We start from the raw sequence: 24,044 nt of genomic DNA, 5'->3' as shown, positions 1-24,044 counted from the left end.
GTAACTGCGGGACAAGGCTCAGGCGATAGATACATAGATAGTGAAGACAAGTAATAAACAAATGATTACATTCAACACGGCAATGACATCAATAGATCTGTATATAAAGGAGAATTTACTGTGTGTCCAGGATACCTCGCAAACCCTTGATTGATTTCAACCAAATCTGTCACAGAAAAAGCAGGCCTAAGAAGTATCAGCATTGTTGTGTTTACAAGTTTGTAACTCCAGTAGGAACAGAGAGAGGGCAAAACGTGTTTTCTGAGCCCCTGGTGAATAAGCTGCCCTGGACGACAGGCATGTTGTGTCGAGGCAGTATCATTCAGCAAAAGTGCCAATGAGAACGGCTGGAGACAGTTTGAGATGGATAGAGGGTGAGATGGACAGACTGAGGGAGTGGAGGAAATGGACAAAGAAAAGGGGAGGAGGAGGTGTGTTCAATATATGTGTCGAATGGAAACACGATGAAGCCACAGGGAAAAGGCTACTATTTTAGAAAAACGATTATGGTGTAAATGGTGCGAATTCATGGGAAGAAGCATCACCATTCTCTTACTCAGATTCTGAAGTGGTGCTGACAAATCGCTGTTTCTTCAATTTGTTCCTATTTCAATCCTTAACGGATCTACATTTCTTCGGCTACCCACTTTGTGTGAATCACTGCTTGAGGCCAGTTCTGTAGGATAAAGTTCACAATAGCTTCTTTGATCAGCAGGGGTTTTTGGCTTATTCAGCTTTGAAAATTCCATTAATTTCTCATTATTTTTGGCCTAGTCCAATTTTTTCAGATGGAATGAATATTAATAAATGGCTAAAACGGTCACCTGATTCCAGGTGCTGTGTGTTTATTCAGGATGTCTGTTCTATGCTTTGTCTATTCTATTCTATTTAGGAGCAACAAAAATTTGATTTTCGTATATCACGGAATTAAAAAATTGAAAAATGATGTTATAATACACTCATTAAGTATTAAAGTTAGAAACTTTGTGTGCCTTGAGGCAGCATAACTCACGACACGGAAATTATTGAGACTATATTCATCTAGTATTTGAGAATTAAAGCACTTAGCGACTTCCAAAAACTTTACTCATAGTTTCAGACCTTTTTGATTCTTTTTCTCAATGAAAACCCGCTTGAAGTTACACAAGCCGAAAAACTCGGCACCATGCATGACGTTTTAACTGATGGCTGTTTTATTACTAACTGCATTCGCAAAGTATTTCTTCCACAACGAAAATAAAAAAAAAAATAGGAGGTATTGCTTTCTGACTTCGTGTTGGATTGGATTGGATTGTTTGAGGGAAGAGACCAAACGGCGAGGTCATCGGTCTCATCGGATTAGGGAAGGACGGGGAAGAAAGTCGGCCGTGCCCTTTGAAAGGAACCATCCCGGCATTTGCCTGGAGCGATTTGGGGAAGTCACGGAAAACCTAAATCAGGATGGCCGGACGCGGGAGACGTCGTACATCTCCTTTCTTGTTTATCGGACGTGAAAATGACTTTGCTGCCTCGCTGCCCAGGTTCATTTCGCTTTGGTAATAAGGACCTGAAGGCAATCTAGACGCTACTGACTGCTGGCTGCACTACGACGAGGGCTATTGCCGAAAGCTTTTGGCAGATCTTAAACCGGAAGTCTGATGGCAAAGGGATTGTTTGAGTTTGAAAGAGTGTTGTTTTTCGACCTTGGAGAGCGCACACGGCGGTTCTCCCACTACTGCATTTCAAACAGCGCTGCGAACGTTGAGGGAAGACGCAAGTAGTGCTTGGTCTGACACAGAGCAAGATAGATCTGTCGCGCCGTGATTCTCGCGCAATGATTTATTATGACTACAAAAACGAGTTAAATGCAGAATAATGCCATTCTTCTCTAATACTTACTTTTAGTGAGTCTGCCACTTCTAGGACAACCACTGAAAATTTATTTCGTGAATTTTCAAGGGGTCGAGAGTCTGTTGAAGACATGTCTCATACCGGTCGCCCAGCAACGGCAGTGACCTAAGAAAGTGTGAGGAATATCAACGAAGATGGTCCTCATCTCATATTTTGTGACATTTAAGGGACGCTAAATATTCTGCATCTACGTCTACATCTATATTCCGCAAACCACCCAACGGTGTGTGGCGGAGGGCACTTTACGTGCCACTGTCATTACCTCTCTTTCCTGTTCCAGTCGACTATGGTTCGCAGGAAGAACGACTGCCGGAAAGCCTCCGTGCGCGCTCGAATCTCTCTAATTTTATATTCGTGATCTCCTCGGGAGGTATAAGTAGGGGGAAGCAATATATGATACCTCATCCAGAAACGCACCCTCTCGAAACCTGGCGAGCAAGCTACACCGCGACGCAGAGCGCCTCTCTTGCACAGTCTGTCACTTGGGTTTGCTAAACATCTCCATAACGCTATCACGCTTACCAAATAACCCTGTGACGAAACGCGCCGCTCTTCTTTGGATCTTCTCTATCTCCTCCGTCAACCGGACGTGGTATGGATCCGACACTGATGAGCAATAGTCAAGTATAGATCGAACGAGTGTTTTGTAAGCCACCTCCTTTGTTGATGGACTACATTTTCTAAGGACTCTCCCAATGAATCTCAACCTGGCACCCGCCTTACCAACAATTAATGTTATATGATAATTCCAGTTCAAATCGTTCCGTACGCATACTCCCAGATATTTTACAGAAGTAACTGCTGCCAGTGTTTGATCCGCTATCATATAATCATACAATAAAGGATCCTTATTTCTATGTATTCGCAATGCATTACATTTGCATATGTTAAGGGTCAGTTGCCACTCCCTGCACCAAGTGCCCATCCGTTGCAGATCTTCCTGCATTTCGCTGCAATTTTCTAATGCTGCAACTTCTCTGTTAAATATTAGTTCAACTGTGACGCAGATCATCATTCACGATCTCTTACGCATAACCACTGGGTGCCACGTTCCCTGACAAGCCGAAAACTACGTAACGATGGATTAACGTCATTTTATTCTGAAAAGTTTGACAAAGGGTGGCCCAAAGACGCCGTATCACCACAGGTGGCGAAAAAGGGTGTACCACTACGACACCAAAACGAAGAATCGGTCTTCGGTATGGGGCTTTCCTGGTGAGGAGCCATCCGTGAAAGTTCGGAAAAGTGGGAGCATGGAAAGAAGATGGTGGCCATTTTCTTCAGGAAGATGGGTCATCTCTCCTCTGTGATCTCTGAAACACGTTGCACAGTCAATGCTGATGGGTGCATAACTGAATTCCTGCCGAAAGTGATCGCCACATGGAGACTACAGCACCCAAAGTCGAAGAGTGGTCACCTTCTTCTGCCTCGCTACAATGCCTCAGTGCACACGGCTGCCAGAATAGTGTATTTCTTGGAGAAGGAAAAAGTGCGAGTGCTACTGCACCAACCCTATTCACGTGCCATGGCTCCGTGTGACTTCTCCCTGATCCCAAAGAAGGATAAAAATTCGTAGGCTGCGAACGTTTTCCATCCGACGAAGAGTGTTGTAAGGTGTCAGGCAAATCCAACACCTTCCATGAAAACCCTGACATGATAGGAAATCCGGCAGTATGTCACATAGCTCCGAATAAATCCTGACATTAAAGTAACTAAAGTAATACGATCAACGAGTGAGCAAATGGAATACCACAGACTAACACAAGAACGTCTAAATGCATGCCATACCTTCCCACCGTGAAACACACGCAGTTCAGAGAGGAGAAACGGGAACAGAAGCCTAGAGCAGAACCGTGTTAAGCTAGAAGGCCCTACGATAAGGGACGGACACCCAGGTCGCCAGCCGACCGCCAAGACCACCCCCAGCCCATGTTAAAAGATAGAGTCATCCAGAAGAACAGTATAGATCTTACGATAACACTAAAAGGGCCACACCAGCTGCAAGTTTTAGCGTGAGACTACACGCGTCTCTGTTACGTTGCAAACGTTAAAAACATTGCCCCACCACGAAAAGTATAACGTTTCTCATTGGATAGACAGAATTTTTGTAGGCGGAGCTTAAGGTTAACATCGAGACCCTGATTGGTCAGTTGCAAACACAACCAGATACCTTTTTCTTAAACCAGCTTCGGTAAATTGTAGTAATGAGTGGTTAGAGGGGAGTTGCTTCCGAGACAGCGAGGAGCGTGGAGCTGCGCCGCTCGCCGCCCCCTGACGCTGACTAACCACCGACAAGGTAATGAACGCACGCGATGCCGCATAAGGGCGCATTAGGCTTTACTCAGAACTGCAGAAGCCTCATCTGTTACACCCCTTTTTACGTAACACTAGTGTCGATCGTAAATTAACCTTCGTGGTATTCACATTTTGATACGAGGAGTTAAAATCTGAAACGCATTGATTTTTCTGTTATATAATTATTGAGAAGCCACATCAGCCACTGTAATTTACGACAAGTTAAATAAGTAATTAAAGATAATTGAGGGTCACTGTAGACCATTTTTGATAGTTTTCTCTTTTTTTTTTTTTTTTGGTCATCAGTCTACTGACTGGTTTGATGCGGCCCGCCACGAATTCCTTTCCTGTGCTAACCTCTTCCACCTCTTCATCTCAGAGTAGCACTAGCAACCTACGTCCTCAATTATTTGCTTTACGTATTCCAATCTCTGTCTTCCTCTACAGTTTTTGCCCTCTACAGCTCCCTCTAGTACAATGGAAGTCATTCCCACATGTCTTAGCAGATGTCCTATCATCCTGTCCCTTCTCCTTATCAGTGTTTTCCACATATTCCTTTCCTCTCCGATTCTGCGTAGAACCTCCTCATTCCTTACCTTATCAGTCCACCTAATTTTCAACATTCGTCTATAGTACCACATCTCAAATGCTTCGATTCTCTTCTGTTCCTGTTTTCCCACAGTCCATGTTTCACTACTATACAATGCTGTACTCCAGACGTACATCCTCAGAAATTTCTTCCTCAAATTAAGGCCGGTATTTGATGTTAGTAGACTTCTCTTGGCCAGAAATGCCTTTTTTGCCATAGCGAGTCTGCTTTTGATGTCCTCCTTGCTCCGTCCGTCATTGGTCATTTTACTGCCTAGGTAGCAGAATTCCTTAACTTCATTGACTTCGTGACCATCAATCCTGATGTTAAGTTTCTCGCTGTTCTCATTTCTACCACTTCTCATTACCTTTGTCTTTCTCCGATTTACTCTCAAACCATACTGTGTACGCATTAGACTGTTCATTCCGTTCAGCAGATCATTTAATTCTTCTTCACTTTCGCTCAGGATAGCAATGTCATCAGAGAATCGTATCATTGATATCCTTTCACCTTGTACTTTAATTCCACTCCTGAGCCTTTCTTTTATTCCCATCATTGCTTCCTCGATGTACAGATTGAAGAGTAGGGGCGAAAGGCTAGAGCCTTGTCTTGCACCCTTCTTAATACGAGCACTTCGTTCTTGATCGTCCACTCTTATTATTCCATCTTGGTTGTTGTACATATCGTATATGACCCGTCTCTCCCTATAGCTTACCTCTACTTTTTTTCAGAATCTCGAACAGCTTGCACCATTTTATTTTGTCGAACGCTTTTTCCAGGTCGACAAATCCTATGAAAGTGTCTTGATTTTTCTTTAGCCTTGCTTCCATTATTAGCCGTAACGTCAGAATTGCCTCTCTCGTCCCTTTACTTTTCCTAAAGCCAAACTGATCGTCACCTAGTGCATTCTCAATTTTTTTTCCATTCTTCTGTATATTATTCTTGCAAGCAGCTTCGATGCATGAGCTGTTAAGCTGATTGTGCGATAATTCTCGCACTTGTCAGCTCTTGCCGTCTTCGGAATTGTGTGGATGATGCTTTTCCGAAAGTCAGATGGTATATCGCCAGACTCATATATTCTACACACCAACTTGAATAGTCGTTTTGTTGCCACTTCCCCCAATGATTTTAGAAATTCTGATGGAATGTTACCTATCCCTTCTGCCTTATTTGACCGTAAGTCCTCCAAAGCTCTTTTAAATTCCGATTCTAATACTGGATCCCCTATCTCTTCTAAATCGACTCTGTTTCTTCTTCTATCACATCAGACAAATCTTCACCCTCATAGAGGCTTTCAATGTATTCTTTCCACCTATCTGCTCTCTCCTCTGCATTTAACAGTGGAATTCCCGTTGCACTCTTAATGTTACTACCGTTGCTTTTAATGTCACCAAAGGTTGTTTTGACTTTCCTGTATGTTGAGTCTGTCCTTCCGACAATCATATCTTTTTCCTGCAGCCATTTCGTCTTAGCTTCCCTGAACTTCTTATTTATTTCATTCCTCAGCGACTTGTATTTCTGTATTCTTGATTTTCCCGGAACATGTTTGTACTTCCTCCTTTCATCAATCAACTGAAGTATTTCTTCTGTTACCCATGGTTTCTTCGCAGCTACCTTCTTTGTACCTATATTTTCCTTCCCAACTTCTGTGATGGCCCTTTTTAGAGATGTCCATTCCTCTTCAACTGTACTGCCTACTGCGCTATTCCTTATTGCTGTATCTATAGCGTTAGAGAACTTCAAACGTATCTCGTCATTCCTTAGTACTTCGGTATCCCACTTCTTTGCGTATTGATTCTTCCTGACTAACGTCTTGAACTTCAGCCTACTCTTCATCACTACTACACTCCTGGAAATTGAAATAAGAACACCGTGAATTCATTGTCCCAGGAAGGGGAAACTTTATTGACACATTCCTGGGGTCAGATACATCACATGATCACACTGACAGAACCACAGGCACATAGACACAGGCAACAGAGCATGCACAATGTCGGCACTAGTACAGTGTATATCCACCTTTCGCAGCAATGCAGGCTGCTATTCTCCCATGGAGACGATCGTAGAGATGCTGGATGTAGTCCTGTGGAACGGCTTGTCATGCCATTTCCACCTGGCGCCTCAGTTGGACCAGCGTTCGTGCTGGACGTGCAGACCGCGTGAGACGACGCTTCATCCAGTCCCAAACATGCTCAATGGGGGACAGATCCGGAGATCTTGCTGGCCAGGGTAGTTGACTTACACCTTCTAGAGCACGTTGGGTGGCACGGGATACATGCGGACGTGCATTGTCCTGTTGGAACAGCAAGTTCCCTTGCCGGTCTAGGAATGGTAGAACGATGGGTTCGATGACGGTTTGGATGTACAGTGCACTATTCAGTGTCCCCTCGACGATCACCAGTGGTGTACGGCCAGTGTAGGAGATCGCTCCCCACACCATGATGCCGGGTGTTGGCCCTGTGTGCCTCGGTCGTATGCAGTCCTGATTGTGGCGCTCACCTGCACGGCGCCAAACACGCATACGACCATCATTGGCACCAAGGCAGAAGCGACTCTCATCGCTGAAGACGACACGTCTCCATTCGTCCCTCCATTCACGCCTGTCGCGACACCACTGGAGGCGGGCTGCACGATGTTGGGGCGTGAGCGGAAGACAGCCTAACGGTGTGCGGGACCGTAGCCCAGCTTCATGGAGACGGTTGCGAATGGTCCTCGCCGATACCCCAGGAGCAACAGTGTCCCTAATTTGCTGGGAAGTGGCGGTGCGGTCCCCTACGGCACTGCGTAGGATCCTACGGTCTTGGCGTGCATCCGTGCGTCGCTGCGGTCCGGTCCCAGGTCGACGGGCACGTGCACCTTCCGCCGACCACTGGCGACAACATCGATGTACTGTGGAGACCTCACGCCCCACGTGTTGAGCAATTCGGCGGTACGTCCACCCGGCCTCCCGCATGCCCACTATACGCCCTCGCTCAAAGTCCGTCAGCTGCACATAAGGTTCACGTCCACGCTGTCGCGGCATGGTACCAGTGTTAAAGACTGCGATGGAGCTCCGTATGCCACGGCAAACTGGCTGACACTGACGGCGGCGGTGTACAAATGCTGCGCAGCTAGCGCCATTCGACGGCCAACACCGCGGTTCCTGGTGTGTCCGCTGTGCCGTGCGTGTGATCATTGCTTGTACAGCCCTCTCGCAGTGTCCGGAGCAAGTATGGTGGGTCTGACACACCGGTGTCAATGTGTTCTTTTTTCCATTTCCAGGAGTGTATATTGTGATCTGAGTCTATATCTGCTCCTGGGTACGCCTTACAATCCAGTATCTGATTTCGGAATCTCTGTCTGACCATGATGTAATCTAATTGAAATCTTCCCGTATCTCCCGGCCTTTTCCAAGTATACCTCCTCCTCTTGTGCTTCTTGAACAGGGTATTCGCTATTACTAGCTGAAACTTGTTACAGAACTCAGTTAGTCTTTCTCCTCTTTCATTCCTTGTCCCAAGCCCATATTCTCCTGTAACCTTTTCTTCTACTCCTTCCCCTACAACTGCATCCAGTCGCCCATGACTATTAGATTTTCGTCCCCCTTTACATACTGCATTACCCTTTCAATATCCTCATACACTTTCTCTATCTGTTCATCTTCAGCTTGCGACGTCGGCATGTATACCTGAACTATTGTTGTCGGTGTTGGTCTGCTGTCGATTGTGATTAGAACAACCCGGTCACTGAACTGTTCACAGTAACACACCCTCTGCCCTACCTTCCTATTCATAACGAATCCTACACCTGTTATACCATTTTCTGCTGCTGTTGATATTACCCGATACTCATCTGACCAGAAATCCTTGTCTTCCTTCTACTTCACTTCACTGACCCCTACTATATCTAGATGGTGCCTTTGCATTTCCCTTTTCAGATTTTCTAGTTTCCCTACGACGTTCAAGCTTCTGACATTCCACGCCCCGACTCGTAGAACGTTATCCTTTCGTTGATTATTCAATCTTTTTCTCATGGTAACCTCCCCCTTGGCAGTCCCCTCCCGGAGATCCGATTGGGGGACTATTCCGGAATCTTTTGCCAATGGAGAGATCATCATGACACTTCTTCAAATACAGGCCACATGTCCTGTGGATACACATTAAGTGTCTTTAATGCAGTGGTTTCCATTGCCTTCTGCATCCTCGTGTCGTTTATCATTGCTGATTCTTCCGCCTTTAGGGGCAATTTCCCACCCCTAGGACAAGAGAGTGCCCTGAACCTCTATCCGCTCCTCCGCCCTCTTTGACAAGGCCGTTGGCAGAATGAGGCTGACTTCTTATGCCGGAAGTCTTCGGCCGCCAATGCTGATTATTTATCAAAATTTAGGCAGTGGCGGGGATCGAACCCGGGACCGAAGACGTTTTGATTATGAATCAAAGACGCTACCCCATTTTTTTATTCTCATTTTGTTCGCTTTTGTTCGTTGAATCTGCTCGGGGCGGACGTCGTAAGACATCCGTTTAAGTTCGTTGTTGATCGAGTAACTCAGTTTTTTTTATTACAGAGGGCAGCTAACGCTCTGACCGAACACGCTGAGCTACCGTGCCGGCTCCCTAGACCACGGGTACTCTTTTATGAAATTTAATGTAACGTAGATTATAGATGTGATACGTCATAGGTCATCCTTCGATCCATTGTAGAACTTGGAAACCCATTCAGGGAATATTTGTTCACATTTTTGTTGAACGCAGTTGGTTTTTATCATCCTGTATTAAAATATTTGCTTTTATTAATAGTGCAATTTATAAGCAATGTTTTGTGAGTAGAATAAAATATCCAATGGTAAACTTAACTGCTTTTTCGACGTTATTTTACCAGCTAACTAAAAATAGGAAAGCCTTGAACCCCTTCCAGTAAATGTAGTTAGTATTAAGATTCTTTTATAGGGAGTGCAGTGGAACTGACGCTGAAATCATTAAGTATTTGGTTATATCATCGCTAGTCTCACTGAACTCTTCTGAACTCTACATGTCATGTGTGGTCTGGCGTCTCCTTACCAGCAGCAGGTCCAGGTTCAAACTAGTCAATTCCCCCCCCCCCCCCCCCCCCAAAAAAAAAAAAAACACGCTCAGAGCGTCGCTGCGCGAAAGTGGTAGGGAGACACGACTTAGAACAAACAAAAAAAAATTGGTTTAAATGGCTCTGAGCACTATGCGACTTAACTTCTGAGGTCATCAGTCGCCTAGAACTTAGAACTAATTAAACCTAACTAACCTAAGGATATCACACACATCCATGCCCGGGGCAGGATTCGAACCTGCGACCGTAGCGGTCACGCGGTTCCAGACTGAAGCGCCTTTAACCGCACGGCCACACCGGCCGGCAGAACAAACAGACACCACGCAGAATGTTAGAGTGTATCTCGGCATACATTAGTGCTCTGTGACTTTCCTAAAGAAGCGGGGACTGACATTTTTGAAGTGGTTTTAGAGGTGGAAAAATGTGTAAGTGCTTGTGAAGAGTATTTTGAAAGTTTGTAACAGTTATACTGCATGTAATATTTTTTTTCTGAGTTTCTGCTACAAACGTTTGGCGTACCTGTGACGACGGTGCTGCGGCTGATGAGGGAGCCGCCGCACTTGTAGCTGAGGTCGATGTTCTTGGACTGGTAGAGCGCCGCGTGCCACGGCCACTGGCCGCGCGTCGTGCGCTGACCGTTCGTCACCAGCGGCGTCGCCTGCGTCGTCACCGTGCCGCAGCGCACCGAGCCTGCACCACACGGCGGAAGCGAGCCACGTTTACCACGCAGGCGCGGACTTTGTTTAGGATTGTTTCACGCTGCAGGCCCGTGTAAATTGGCAAACAGTTTGTCAAACTTCACTAGGTCTGTGAAATATTTGGCTTTGTTTGACCTGTTTGTCAAACAGTCGATGTTTGACATGTCACAGAGAAACTCTGATTGATGTAAAATTTCACAAGATGATGCTCATTGCTAGTGCTGATGTTTAGGAGCGTATGTTTAGCTAGAAAGAGTATTTCTCACTGTACCATTGAAAAGTCCTCTTAGAAAAATTAATTAATTACTGTGCTGACAAACCCCTTACGTTATTTGATTTTCAAACAGCTGAGCAAAACTGAACGTACTCAGACATATCTCTCTTTACTTATTCTCATCATCACTAAACTGACACACAATACTTTTTTAGGGCAACGCAATCTGACTTTCAATAATCCCTACAAAAGAATGGCCCTGACTAACAATAACCTATACTTTTCATGAATCACTTACCTCACAAAAATCTTCGTTCTCAAACTACTGCAATACAGCGAGCGCTATACTGGCAGCTAAATAAAAGATTCAAACTACTGAAGCCACCAACTACTGATAGGCATAGTCAGCAAATGAAAGATTTTGATAGAGAACAAACAATTTATTTACCTTAATAGTGTTCAAAAGTCATAATATCCAGTATTACAAATTTACTCTTTCTGGCATACACACGTCCAGATCGTCCGCTCTTAAAATTCTGCCATCTCTCTCCAGACATCCACCACTGCTGGCGGCTCACCTCCAACTGCGCAGCGCTACGCGCTGTTCACATCCAACTGCCCAACACTACAATGGTAAATATTCCAACATTCCAAACCAGCCACAGACTGCACACAGCACAGTCAGTCATTTTCATACAGAGCGCTACGTGACGTTACCAACACAAAAACCTAACACCCTACTTACACCATGAGTTTCCACAATTCTGGAATTTGCGATGAAAAGAATCGGCCTATATGTATTATCAAAATGGCAGAGGTGTTGCGTTTTCTTCAGCCACATATTATGCAATAAGACGAAAGAACAGAATAAATGTTCCACACACAACATGCACGCAGGAGTGCAATTAAAAAAATAAAAAATAAAAAAGGAACGAAGCTCTCCAGTTCTTCCACGGACACTGTACATGTTGCCACGTTATGGTACTTTGATGAACTTTCATTAGATTAGTATGATTACCATTCCCTGGACTAGTGTCTTGCTTGTTTTTTATTTTTATTTTTTTTTCACAGTGCTCAAGTCAATGCAGTAAATGCTTTGTATGCATTGGTAGTCGTTCTCATCAGTGGCAAAATACTTCCCGACAGCGGACAGCTGCTTCAAAAGTGAGGTTACATTTGACAGATTTTGTACGTCACGCTCTTGTTTGGCCAAACACGTGGATAGGAAACAACGAATCTGACAAACAAGTTTGCTCGTTCAAACAGGCCTTTACTCGGCTGCCGGGCGGACGCTGCTGTCGCAAAAGGAGCACGTTAGTCTTTCGCATTTATTTGCACGTTTTCTTAAAGTTTACTAATTATTATTATTATTATTTTTTAAGTAATCAGGCCTCTGATTTGTTTGCTGCAGACGGCCACGAGTTCCCTCAGGTCGCAATCTCTTCCTGTCAAAGCAGCACTTGCACCCTGTTCGTTTCTGTGCTTTCCGTGTCCTCCTTGTTGTATCCACGGATCCAACCAACCAACCAACCAACCAACCAACTCGCGCACGCGCGCCGTGACCGTGACATCGCTGTCCACAGTTCCTGTCGCGGCCGTCGGCGTCTCGGGGCGTTACCGCCGACGGAAGAGGTCGCGCCATGGCTGAGCTCGGGTCCGCAGCGCCCTCTGCCTTTTGCGTATAAGGAGGAGCGCTGGCCCCGAGACGGACAGTCTGTTGTCGATTGTCTGTTGCTAGCCTTTCGTGGAGTTTATAGCGGAGCCATTGCAGTGTGATATTTGCTACTGTATTCGACTAGGCTCAGTACACGGATTACTCTTGGATATTACTTGGACTTGTACTGCTGGTGCACGTTTCGTCAGAAATAAAGATAAGGTATCTCTCCATTCTAGCTGGCGCAATTCTTGTCATTGATTATTTTTCGGCCAACAGACATCCTGGTCACTACCCACGCTTTATACAATTTGTGGAGACTGCCCCAAAAGTACCGCCGAGGACCTTGGGTTTGGGGAGCCGTCATAAAACACCTCTCTTCGCCGATTATAAGGAGAACCTCCTCATTCTTTATCAGTACTATTAATTTTCAGATTTCTTCTATAGCGCTACATCTCAAACGCTATGCTTCGTTTCTTTCCTTTTTTTTCTTTTCTCGATTTCCTACAGTCCATCCGTCACTACCTTGCAATGCTGAGCTCCAAACGTGCATTCTCATAAATTTCTTTCTCACATTAAGGCCGATGTTTGAAACTAGCAGAATTCTCTTGGCCAGGAATTCTCTCACTGCCTATACTAGTCTGCTTTTACGTCTTACGTGTTATTTTTCTTCAAAGGTAGCAGAATTTCATAACTTCGTCCATCATTTGACATACAATTAAGTAAACGAGTGCAATGATTGCTAGCTTGGCAGGTCCTCTATAGACGCCCAAGGAAACGTCGAACAAATAAGAGGCAGTAGGTTCATCCAGTCAAGATAAGAAACGATTTTGAGCGATTATTAATGCATTTTAGGACTTCAGAATTGTTATTGTTGTTGTGGTCTTCAGTCCAGAGACTGGTTTGTTGCAGTTCCCCAAGCTACTCTATCCTGTGCAAGCTTCTTCATCTCTCAGTGCCTACTACAACCTTAGTGTATTCATATGTCTCCCTCTACGATTTTTACCCTTCACACTGCCCTCAAATACTAAATTGGTGATCCCTTGACGCCCCAGAACATGTCCCACCAACCGATTCCTTCTTCCAGTCAAGTTGTGCTACAAATTTCCCTTCTCTTCATTTCTGTTCAATACCCCCTCATTAGTTATATGATCTACCCATCTAATATTCAGAAATCTTCTGTAGGACCACATTTGAAACCTTCTATTCTCTCCTTGTGTAAACTGTTTATCGTCCACGTTTCACTTCCATACATGGCTAAACTCCATACAAATACCCTCAGAAACTACTTCTGGAAACTTAAATCTATACTCGATGTTAACAAATTTCTCTTCTTCAGAAACGCTTTCCTTGCCATTGCCAGTCTGCATTTTATATCCTCTCTACTTCGACCATCATCAGTTATTTTCATCCCCAAATAGCGAAACTCATTTACTACTTTAATTGTCTCAAATGTTTCAAATGGCTCTGAGCACTTTGGGACTTAACTTCTGAGGTCATCAGCCCCCTAGGACTTAGAACTACTTAAACCTAACTAACCTAAGGACATCACACACATCCATGCCCGAGGCAGGATTCGAACCTGCGACCGTAGCGGTCACGCGGTTCCAAACTGAAGCGCTTAGAACCGCACGGCCACACCGGCTGGCCTTAATTGTCTCAATTACTAATCTAATTCCCTCTGCAACACCTGATTTAATTCGACTAAATTCCACAGAATTACAATGTCATCGGCAAATCTCAGAGTTTTTATTTCTTCTCCATGGATTTTAACTCCTACCCCGAATTTTTCTTTTGTTTCCTTTACTGCTTGCTTAATATACAAATTGAATAATATCGGGGATATGCTACAACCCTGTCTCACTCCCTTACCAGTCACTGCTTCCCTCTCGTGCCCCTCGACTCCTATAACTGCCATCTGGTTTCTGTACATATTGTAAATACCCTTTCGCTCCCTGATTGAATAACCAACGAAAGGATAACGTTCTACGAATCGGAGCGTGGAATGTCAGAAGGCTGGACGTGATAGGGGAGCTAGAAATCTTAAAAGAAAAATGAAAGGCCTTAATCTAGAAATATGGTAATATCAACAGCAGCAGAAAGTGGTATAGCGGGAGTAGGATTCGTTGGATGAAGAATCATGAAAGAAGGTTGTATACGTGGCAGAACCATGGAGATACTACACTCCTGGAAATGGAAAAAAGAACACATTGACACCGGTGTGTCAGACCCACCATACTTGCTCCGGACACTGCGAGAGGGCTGTACAAGCAATGATCACACGCACGGCTCAGCGGACACACCAGGAACCGCGGTGTTGGCCGTCGAATGGCGCTAGCTGCGCAGCATTTGTGCACCGCCGCCGTCAGTGTCAGCCAGTTTGCCGTGGAATACGGAGCTCCATCGCAGTCTTTAACACTGGTAGCATGCCGCGACAGCGTGGACGTGAACCGTATGTGCAGTTGACGGACTTTGAGCGAGGGCGTATAGTGGGCATGCGGGAGGCCGGGTGGACGTACGGCCGAATTGCTCAACATGTGGGGCGTGATGTCTCCACAGTACATCGATGTTGTCGCCAGTGGTCGGCGGAAGGTGCACGTGCCCGTCGACCTGGGACCGGACCGCAGCGACGCACGGATGCACGCCAAGACCGCAGGATCCTACGCAGTGCCGTAGGGGACCGCACCGCCACTTCCCAGCAAATTAGGGACACTGTTGCTCCTGGGGTATCGGCGAGGACCATTCGCAACCGTCTCCATGAAGCTGGGCTACGGTCCCGCACACCGTTAGGCCGTCTTCCGCTCACGCCCCAACATCGTGCAGCCCGCCTCTAGTGGTGTCGCGACAGGCGTGAATGGAGGGACGAATGGAGACGTGTCGTCTTCAGCGATGAGAGTCGCTTCTGCCTTGGTGCCAATGATGGTCGTATGCGTGTTTGGCGCCGTGCAGGTGAGCGCCACAATCAGGACTGCATACGACCGAGGCACACAGGGCCAACACCCGGCATCATGGTGTGGGGAGCGATCTCCTACACTGGCCGTACACCACTGGTGATCGTCGAGGGGACACTGAATAGTGCACGGTACATCCAAACCGTCATCGAACCCATCGTTCTACCATTCCTAGACCGGCAAGGGAACTTGCTGTTCCAACAGGACAATGCACGTCCGCATGTATCCCGTGCCACCCAACGTGCTCTAGAAGGTGTAAGTCAACTACCCTGGCCAGCAAGATCTCCGGATCTGTCCCCCACTGAGCATGTTTGGGACTGGATGAAGCGTCGTCTCACGCGGTCTGCACGTCCAGCACGAACGCTGGTCCAACTGAGGCGCCAGGTGGAAATGGCATGGCAAGCCGTTCCACAGGACTACATCCAGCATCTCTACGATCGTGTCCATGGGAGAATAGCAGCCTGTATTGCTGCGAAAGGTGGATATACACTGTACTAGTGCCGACATTGTGCATGCTCTGTTGCCTGTGTCTATGTGCCTGTGGTTCTGTCAGTGTGATCATGTGATGTATCTGACCCCAGGAATGTGTCAATAAAGTTTCCCCTTCCTGGGACAATGAATTCACGGTGTTCTTACTTCAATTTCCAGGAGTGTAGAACGTTTCAGATAGATTATATAATGGTAAGACAGAGGTTTTGGAACCAGGTTTTAAATTGTAAGACATTTCCAGGGGCAGATGTGGACTCTGATCACAATCTATTGGTTATGAACTGTCGATTGAAACAAAAGAAACTGCAAAAAGGTGGGAATTTAAGGAGATGGGACCTGGATAAACTGACTCAACCAGAGGTTGTACGGAGTTTCAGGGAGAGCATAAGGGAACAATTGACGGGAATGGGGGAAAAAATACAGTAGAAGAGGAATGGGTAGCTTTGAGGGATGAAATGTGAAGGCAGCAGAGAGTCAAATAGGTAAGAAGACAAGGGTTAGTAGAAACCCTTGGGTAACAGAAGAACTATTGAATTTGATTGATGAAAGGAGAAAATATAAAAATGCAATAAGTGAAGCAGGCAAAAAGGAATACAAACGTCTCAAAAATGAAATCTACAGGAAGTGCAAAATGGCTAAGCAGGGATGGCTAGATGAAAAATGTAAGGATGCAGAGGCTTATCTCACTAGGGGTAAGATAGATACAGCCTACAGAAAAATTAAAGAGACCTTTGGAGAAAGGAGAACCACTTGCATGAATATCAAGAGCTTTGAGGGAAACCCAGTTCTAAGCAAAGAAGGGAAAGCCGAAAGGTGGAAGGAGTATATAGAGGGTCTATACAAGGGCGATGTACTTGAGGACAATATTATGGAAATGGAAGAGGATGTAGATGAAGATGAAATGGGAGATATGATACTGCGTGAAGAGCTTGACAGAGCACTGAAAGACCTGAGTCGAAACAAGGCCCCGGGAGTAGACAACATTCCATTAGAACTACTGTCGGCCTTGGGAGAGCCAGTCCTGACAAAACTCTACCATATGGTGAGCAAGACGTATGAGACAGGCGAAATACCCTCAGACTTCAAGAAGAATATAATAATTCCAATCCCAAAGAAAGCAGGTGTTGACAGATGTGAAAATTACGGAGCTATCAGTTTAATAACTCACGGCTGCAAAATACTAACGCGAATTCTTTACAAACGAATGGAAATCTAGTAGAAGCCGACCTTGGGGAAGATCAGTTTGGATTCCGTAGAAATATTGGAACACGTGAGGCAATACTGACCTACGGCGTATCTTAGAAGCTAGATTAAGGAAAGGCAAACCTACGTTTCTAGCATTTGTAGTCTTAGAGAAAGCTTTTGACAATGTTGACTGGAATACGCTCTTTCAAATTCTGAATGTGGCAGGGGTAAAATATAGGGAGCGAAAGCCTATTTACAATTTGTATAGAAACCAAATGGCAGTTATAAGAGTCGAGGGGCATGAAAGGGAAGCAGTGGTTTGGAAGGGAGTGAGACAGGGTTGTAGCCTCTACCCGATGTTATTCAATCTGTATATTAAGCAAGCAGTGAAGGAAACAAAAGAAAAATTCGGTGGAGGTATTAAAATCCATGGAGAAGAAATAAAAACTTTGAGGTTCGCGGATGACATTGTAATTCTGTCAGAGACAGCAAAGGACTTGGAAGAGCAGTTGAACGGAATGAATGGTGTCTTGAAGGGAGGATATAAGATGAACATCAACAAAAACAAAACGAGGATAATGGAATGTAGTCGAATTAAGTCGGGTGATGTTGTGGGTATTAGATTAGGAAATGAGACACTTAAAGTAGTAAAGGAGTTTTGCTATTTGGGGAGCGAAATAACTGATGATGGTCGAAGTAGAGAGGATATAAAATGTAGACTGGCAATGGGAAGGAAAGCGTTTCTGAAGAAGAGAAATTTGTTAAATCGAGTATAGATTTAAGTGTCAGGAAGTCGTTTCTGAAAGTATTTGTATGGAGTGTAGCCATGTATGGAAGTGAAACATTGACGATAAATAGTTTAGACAAGAAGAGAATAGAAGCTTTCGAAATGTGGTGCTGCAGAAGAATGCTGAAGATTAGATGGGTAGATCACTTAACTAATGAGGAGGTGTTGAATAGGATTGGGGAGAAGAGAAGTTTTTGGCACAACTTGACCAGAAGAAGGGATCGGTTGGTAGGACATGTTCTGAGGCATCAAGGGATCACGAATTTAGTATTGGAGGCCAGCGTGGAGGGTAAAAATCGTAGAGTGAGACCAAGAGACGAATACACCAAGCCGATTCAGAAGGATGTAGGTTGCAGTAGGTACTTGGAGATGAAGCTTGCACAGGATAGAGTAGCATGGAGAGCTGCATCAAACCAGTCTCAGGATTGAAGACCACAACAACAACAATGTATGTGTATGTTGGGTAGCAGCAGGTCTGGCGACTGATTATTAGCGTTGTCAGCAAGATAACATAGTTCTAGTTGTATATGTATATTGCTGTTTAAACTTTCTTATTTTTAATGTATGTATATACTGGGTCGCAGCAGGTCTGGCGACTAAGTATTACTGTTGTCAGTAACACCTGCTACTTGTGTCTTCGGCGATTATCTTGTTGTAGTCCTTTATCTATGTCTGTTAATATTTAAAAGGTAAAATAATTCTGGGCATTTAGTAGTCTTACCCACAGCAGATTTACGTGGTAGCTTACGGTGGTCAGCTGTAGTGTTCTGGGCTTGTTGCTTGGTTGACTACATTTTTCTATTTTTATGTACATATGTACTGTTTGAATCATATATATATATATATATATATATATATATATATATATATATATAGTAGCAGGTCTGAGAATTAACCTATCGTTATTGAGAATTGTGCCCCGGTTGTTGGTTTCATTGCGTAGTGACCATAGTTTTGGTACTATATACTTTTATATACATTCTTCCGACTTAAGGTTTGGGAAGACAAGAAACATCCGTATTTATGATCATTGCGGGGCCAACATTGGTTTCTGATGTTCTGCACCCAGCCGTGATCCTGTACCCTGTAACTTGGGCGCGAATTTGGGTTGCCCATTCTGAGACGCGCCACTGGCTATCTCTGTTGGAGCCTGTACTGTTCGACCCTCCGGAATTTGGCCTAGCTCTCTCACTCCAACTCCTACTTAACGATAAATCCAGACTTGAGTAGGACCATATCAAAGAGCTGACGGTAGGGTTCGAGTGTGGCGCAGACCACACGAAGCCATGGACCTAGGCTGTCGACAAGGTACTGTGCAGCCTGGTGGTGGCTTCATAATGGTGTGGGCTGCGTTTACAGGGAATGGACTGTGTCCTCTGGACCAACAGAACTGACTGAGTGGGAGTGGTTATGACTGACCACTTTGAGACCATTTGTAGGCATACATGGACTTCACTTTAGTGAGCCATGTGACAGGGACACAGTTGTTCGCCATTGATGTGAAGAACATTCTGGACAAGTCGAGTGAATGAGTTGGCCATCCAGTTCTCCCTACATGAATCCGATCCAACATTTATGGTGCATGAGCGTTTCGCAGTCGTTGTCGGCTATAGAGGCAGTATGGGTCAGTATTTCTGCAGGAGACTTCCAACGACTTCTTGACGCTATCCCACGTCATGCTGCTCCACTACGCCGGGCAAAAGTAGGTCCGCCATGTGATTAGGAGGATCCCTCAATGTACTGCGCAATGGAGACAAAAATGGTTCAAATGGCTCTGAGCACTATGGGACTTAACTTATGAGGTCATCAGTCCCCTAGAACTTAGAACTACTTAAACCTAACTAACCTATGGACATCACACACATCCATGCCCGAGGCAGGATTCGAACCTGATGTACATCTAGTGGTTCTCGGCTGACGCCCCCAATTACAGGAGCCAAGGATAACACTTTATTAATATTTATAATAGAAAGTAATATCACCAGTTAGAGTAACATTTTCAACAAGTACACCAAGTCCTTTCATGCATACATGTATTTTCTCATCATTAGAAACTTTCCTACAAGAACGAGTATACAGAGTAAAAGGCATATTACTATAAACAAAACTAGGTCTACTTTGCGTCTTCGGGTCGATTCCACAGTGCCAGGTCTTATAGGCGATGACATCTCGGTCGGCAAAAGATTCTAGTCCAGGTAACGATGCGTTCTCACAGCAGACAATTGCGAGTGTAAACCACCCACTGCCAGCTGCCCCAGTTGCGAGTTCGAGTGAAGAATTAAGTTGACATCCACGAAAAAAAAATAGGTCCATTAAGAATAACAGACTGTGTAGTGCCATTTCCTCCAAGTTTACTTTCCAGGCTAATTATGTGTTTGTAAACTGGCATGCGGTGGCGGCGATGACGATACACACGTCGACGAGGCATAGTGCTTCAATGCTGTTGCAGATAGAGCTCACAGCGGAATGATTTCGCTGGCTGTTATTTTTTTTCCATATTGTTATTTTTAAACCTGTTTACAGGCAGGCCACCAGTAGCATACTACGCCGCTCTTTGGCCTCAGAGAAACACAAAAGATACAAATGAAGACAATTAGAGAAAAAAATATGGTGGACATATAAACGGAGACAAACACTTTTTAAAATACATGGAACCGTTCACGGGCGTAGAGTCCAAGATAAAATTTGTTCAGGCACTTGGACACATACATAGACGAAAACTGTCACACGTGAATGTAGGTGCACAAAACGAATAACACTGAACCACTTAAGCACAAAACGGCGGCACACGCAGAAACACGAGGCGTTGATCACCGGTGCGCGAATGTTCACTAACCGTGTGCGAGTCCGGGGACCTGCCAAGAGAGAAGGAGGGGGGGGGTGGGAGAGGGAGAGGGGAGAGCAGAGATGCCATGGGTGGGGGAGATAGGGGGAAGGGAGGAAGGGGGAGGGGAAGCCCAGAGGAAGAGGGGTGGAGGAAGGGGACGGGGGAAAAGGAAAGAGAAGGGAGGGAAGGTGCCTAAAGGAAAGGACACAGGAATTGGGGGGGGGAGGATCACAGTTGATAGGAGGGGTAGATGGAGGGGAGCGGGACATCATCAGGGAGGGGGAGCTGGCGGAAGCCACCTTGGGAGAGGGTAAGGAGGGTGGAGAGATGGAGACCGGGTGGGACGTGGGAATACAGGCGCGGCAGCTTCCGCTGGCGTGCACTGCCCGCTTATATAGAGAACGCGTGACCTTCGTTACGTAACGCGCTGATAACGGACTTAGACGCTGCGCGCACCAGCGAGAGCGCAATGTAGCGTACGCGCGCTCTGGCTGTACTACGAGCGCGCGTCTGCTGGTGCGCCTGCCTAGCGCCGAGCCAAGCGGGTTGCGTAACCGGCCGTCTAGGCGCCCAGCGGGCAGTGCTTTATTAATTTTTTTCAAATTGTTGCATCCTTGAGCAACTGGAGCAGCTGGCAGTGGGTGGTTTACACTCGCAGTTGTCCGCTGTGAGAACGCATCGTTACCTGGACTAGAATCTTTTGCCGACCGAGATGTCATCACCTACAAGACCTTGTAAGTAGGCTGTTTATGTTTTCTTTATGTAAGTAGGCTGTTTAGGTTCTTATATTGGTAACGCCGCCGCCACGTAGCGCTCTCTGTATGAAAATCACTGGCTGTGCTGTGTGCAGTCTGTGGCTAGTTTGCATTGTTGTCTGCCATTGTAGAGGGGCAGCTGGAATTCAGCAAGGGACTGGATAACAGCATTGCTGGTTCTAAGGACAATTCAAAAAATTTTTTTGTGAGTGCACAAGTGGTGGTTTATGGACTTGCTATATTATCCGCAAGACTCTTCAATGGTGATTGTGCACCTGCACAGTTGCAACAGATGGCTGCTGGCCATCTCTACAAGGACTACAGTGGGTCTGCATCTTTGATGGCCAACCAATACCACAATCTCTACCAGGACTACAGTGGGCCTGTCCACAATCTCTACAAGGACTACAGTGGGTCTGCACCTCTGGTGGCCCACCAATACTCTCTACCAGGACTGCAGTGGGTCTGCTCTGTGATGACCTACCTACCAATATTCTTCAAAACGTCGAATGACTCTGCTGTGGGTTTGCTCTGTTGTGGCCCATTACCTGTCAGCATGTCAAGAGTCAGCACTGCCTTTCAGTTGGAAGGACAACACTACTTCTTCAAGACTGCATGGAAATCCACTACTTCTGTGTGCAATTTTTTTTACTAATGAGACTTTGTGAAAAAAAATCTGTAATTACTATTATGATGAATGATCTGGACTGTCTTTATGGACTGTGAGAAAATTTTAGCTTTTGACCAACATTGTATCAATAAGTGTGTGCATTTTATATCTTTGTTACTGTAATTGTGAAAATTTTTTTTCAAATCTGTATTGGCCAGTGCCCAACACCATTTGTAAAAATTTTTTTGTGGGGAGCATGGGGGCTATGTAAGTAGGCTGTTTATGTTTTCTTTATGTAAGTAGGCTGTTTAGGTTCTTATATTGGTAACGCCGCCGGCACGTAGCGCTCTCTGTATGAAAATCACTGGCTGTGCTGTGTGCAGTCTGTGGCTAGTTTGCATTGTTGTCTGCCATTGTAGAGGGGCAGCTGGATGTTAACAGCGCGTAGCATTGCGCAGTTGGAGGTGAGCCGCCAGCAGTGGTGGATGTGGGGAGAGAGATGGCGAAGTTTTGTAATTTGTCATGAACTGCTATATATATATTATGACTATTAAGGTAAATACATTGTTTGTTCTCTATTAATATCTTTCATTTGCTAACTATCCCTATCAGTAGTTAGTGCCTTCCGTAGTTTGAATCTTTTATTTAGCTGGCAGTAGTGGTGCTCGCTGTATTGCAGTAGTTCGAGTAATGAAGATATTTGTGAGGTAAGTTATTTGTGAAAGGTATAGTTTAATGTTACTCAGGGCCATTCCTTTGCAGGAATTTTTGAAAGTCAGATTGCGTTGCGCTAAAAATATTGTGTGTCAGGTTAAGCATAGTCTTGTATAAATTCTTCTAAGGGGACGTTTCAACCTGGCACTGTGGAATCGACCCGAAGACGCAAAGTAGACCTAGTTTTGTTTACAGTAATATGCCTTTTACTCTGTATACTCGTTCTAGAACCGCTCGGCCACCCCGGCCGGCTATGGCAGACACCCAAAGTCATGTTCAGCTTGCTGTTTCGAGCAGTGTATGTTAGAAGTGTAATGATACGAACCGTCATCGTGCTGGGGTTGTCGCGTGGTGCGCCGGCCCTCCGTGGTGGTGGGCGTGGTGGGCCTGGGCCGCGCCGCGGCGCCCACGTCGGGCGTGATCCACTCGGCGTCCGGCGGCCTCTGGCCCGGCCCCGGGCGGCGGGTCGTCGCCTCGCCGGCGGGCTGCCGCGAGCCCTCCTCCCCCTCCTCCCACACGTTGTGGAACGGCAGCGGGGCGGCGGTGGCCGGCCGGCGCGAAGACAGGGGCGTGGCGGCCGTCGTCCTGCGGGCGCACACCCGGCACCGTTTCACGTCACGTCACGCCCACAAACACTTGCAGTTCGTACAGTGAAGGCTTTCACGACCGGATGTTTCAGCTACCGAGAATTCTTCCGGGTTGTACGGCCGTAGTCCTTGGAACTCTCGTATCCCTCACGTTTCGTCCAAAGCTACGTTCGACATCTTCGGAGATTCTCCTGGTTGTGCTGAGTCTTGCCGACTGACGAGTCGGACGCCAGAGAACGGCCTAAATACTGTGGAAAGTGGGCGTGTTATGGATTTCACATTGTTGTTGATGTAGTCTTCAGTCCTGAGACTGGTTTGATGCAGCTCTCCATGCTACCCTAACCTGTGCAAGCTTCTTCATCTCCCAGTACCTGCTGCAACCAACATCCTTCTGAATCTGCTTAGTGTATTGATCTCTTGGTCTCCCTGTACGATTTTTACCCTCCACGCTGACCTCCAATACTAAATTTGTGATCCCTTGATGCCTCAGAACATGTCCTTCCAACCGATCCCTTCCTCTAGTCAAGTTGTGCCACAAACTCCTCTTCCCTCCAATTCTATTCAATACCTACTCATTATTTATGTGATCTACCCATCTAATCTTCAGCATTCTTCTGTAGCACCACATTTCTAAAGCTTCTATTCTCTTCTTGTCCAAACTATTTATCGTCCATGTTTCACTCCCATACATGGCTACACTCCATACAAACACTCTCAGAAACGACTTCCTGACACTTAAAT

At 45.7% G+C, this 24,044-nt stretch overlaps 1 protein-coding gene across 2 annotated transcripts in view; it reads right to left on the bottom strand.

The window, feature by feature from the left end:
* Positions 1 to 24,044, bottom strand: part of LOC126100850 (serine proteinase stubble-like) — a 363,522-nt gene that overhangs the window by 55,918 nt on the left and 283,560 nt on the right. For both annotated transcript variants that reach the window (XM_049911517.1, XM_049911518.1), the window contains exons 7-8: positions 23,042 to 23,301; positions 10,352 to 10,522 (exon numbers count right to left, since the gene is read on the bottom strand). In XM_049911517.1, coding sequence (XP_049767474.1) covers positions 10,352 to 10,522; positions 23,042 to 23,301 — 431 coding nt within the window. The remainder of the gene's footprint in view (positions 1 to 10,351; positions 10,523 to 23,041; positions 23,302 to 24,044) is intronic.

The sequence above is a fragment of the Schistocerca cancellata genome, chromosome 9 (assembly GCF_023864275.1).
Source record: "Schistocerca cancellata isolate TAMUIC-IGC-003103 chromosome 9, iqSchCanc2.1, whole genome shotgun sequence".
In the NCBI taxonomy this organism is placed as follows: Eukaryota; Metazoa; Arthropoda; class Insecta; order Orthoptera; family Acrididae; genus Schistocerca; species Schistocerca cancellata.
The sequence above is the reverse complement of the archived record's forward strand: the minus strand, read 5'-3'. Positions and strand labels throughout refer to the sequence as shown.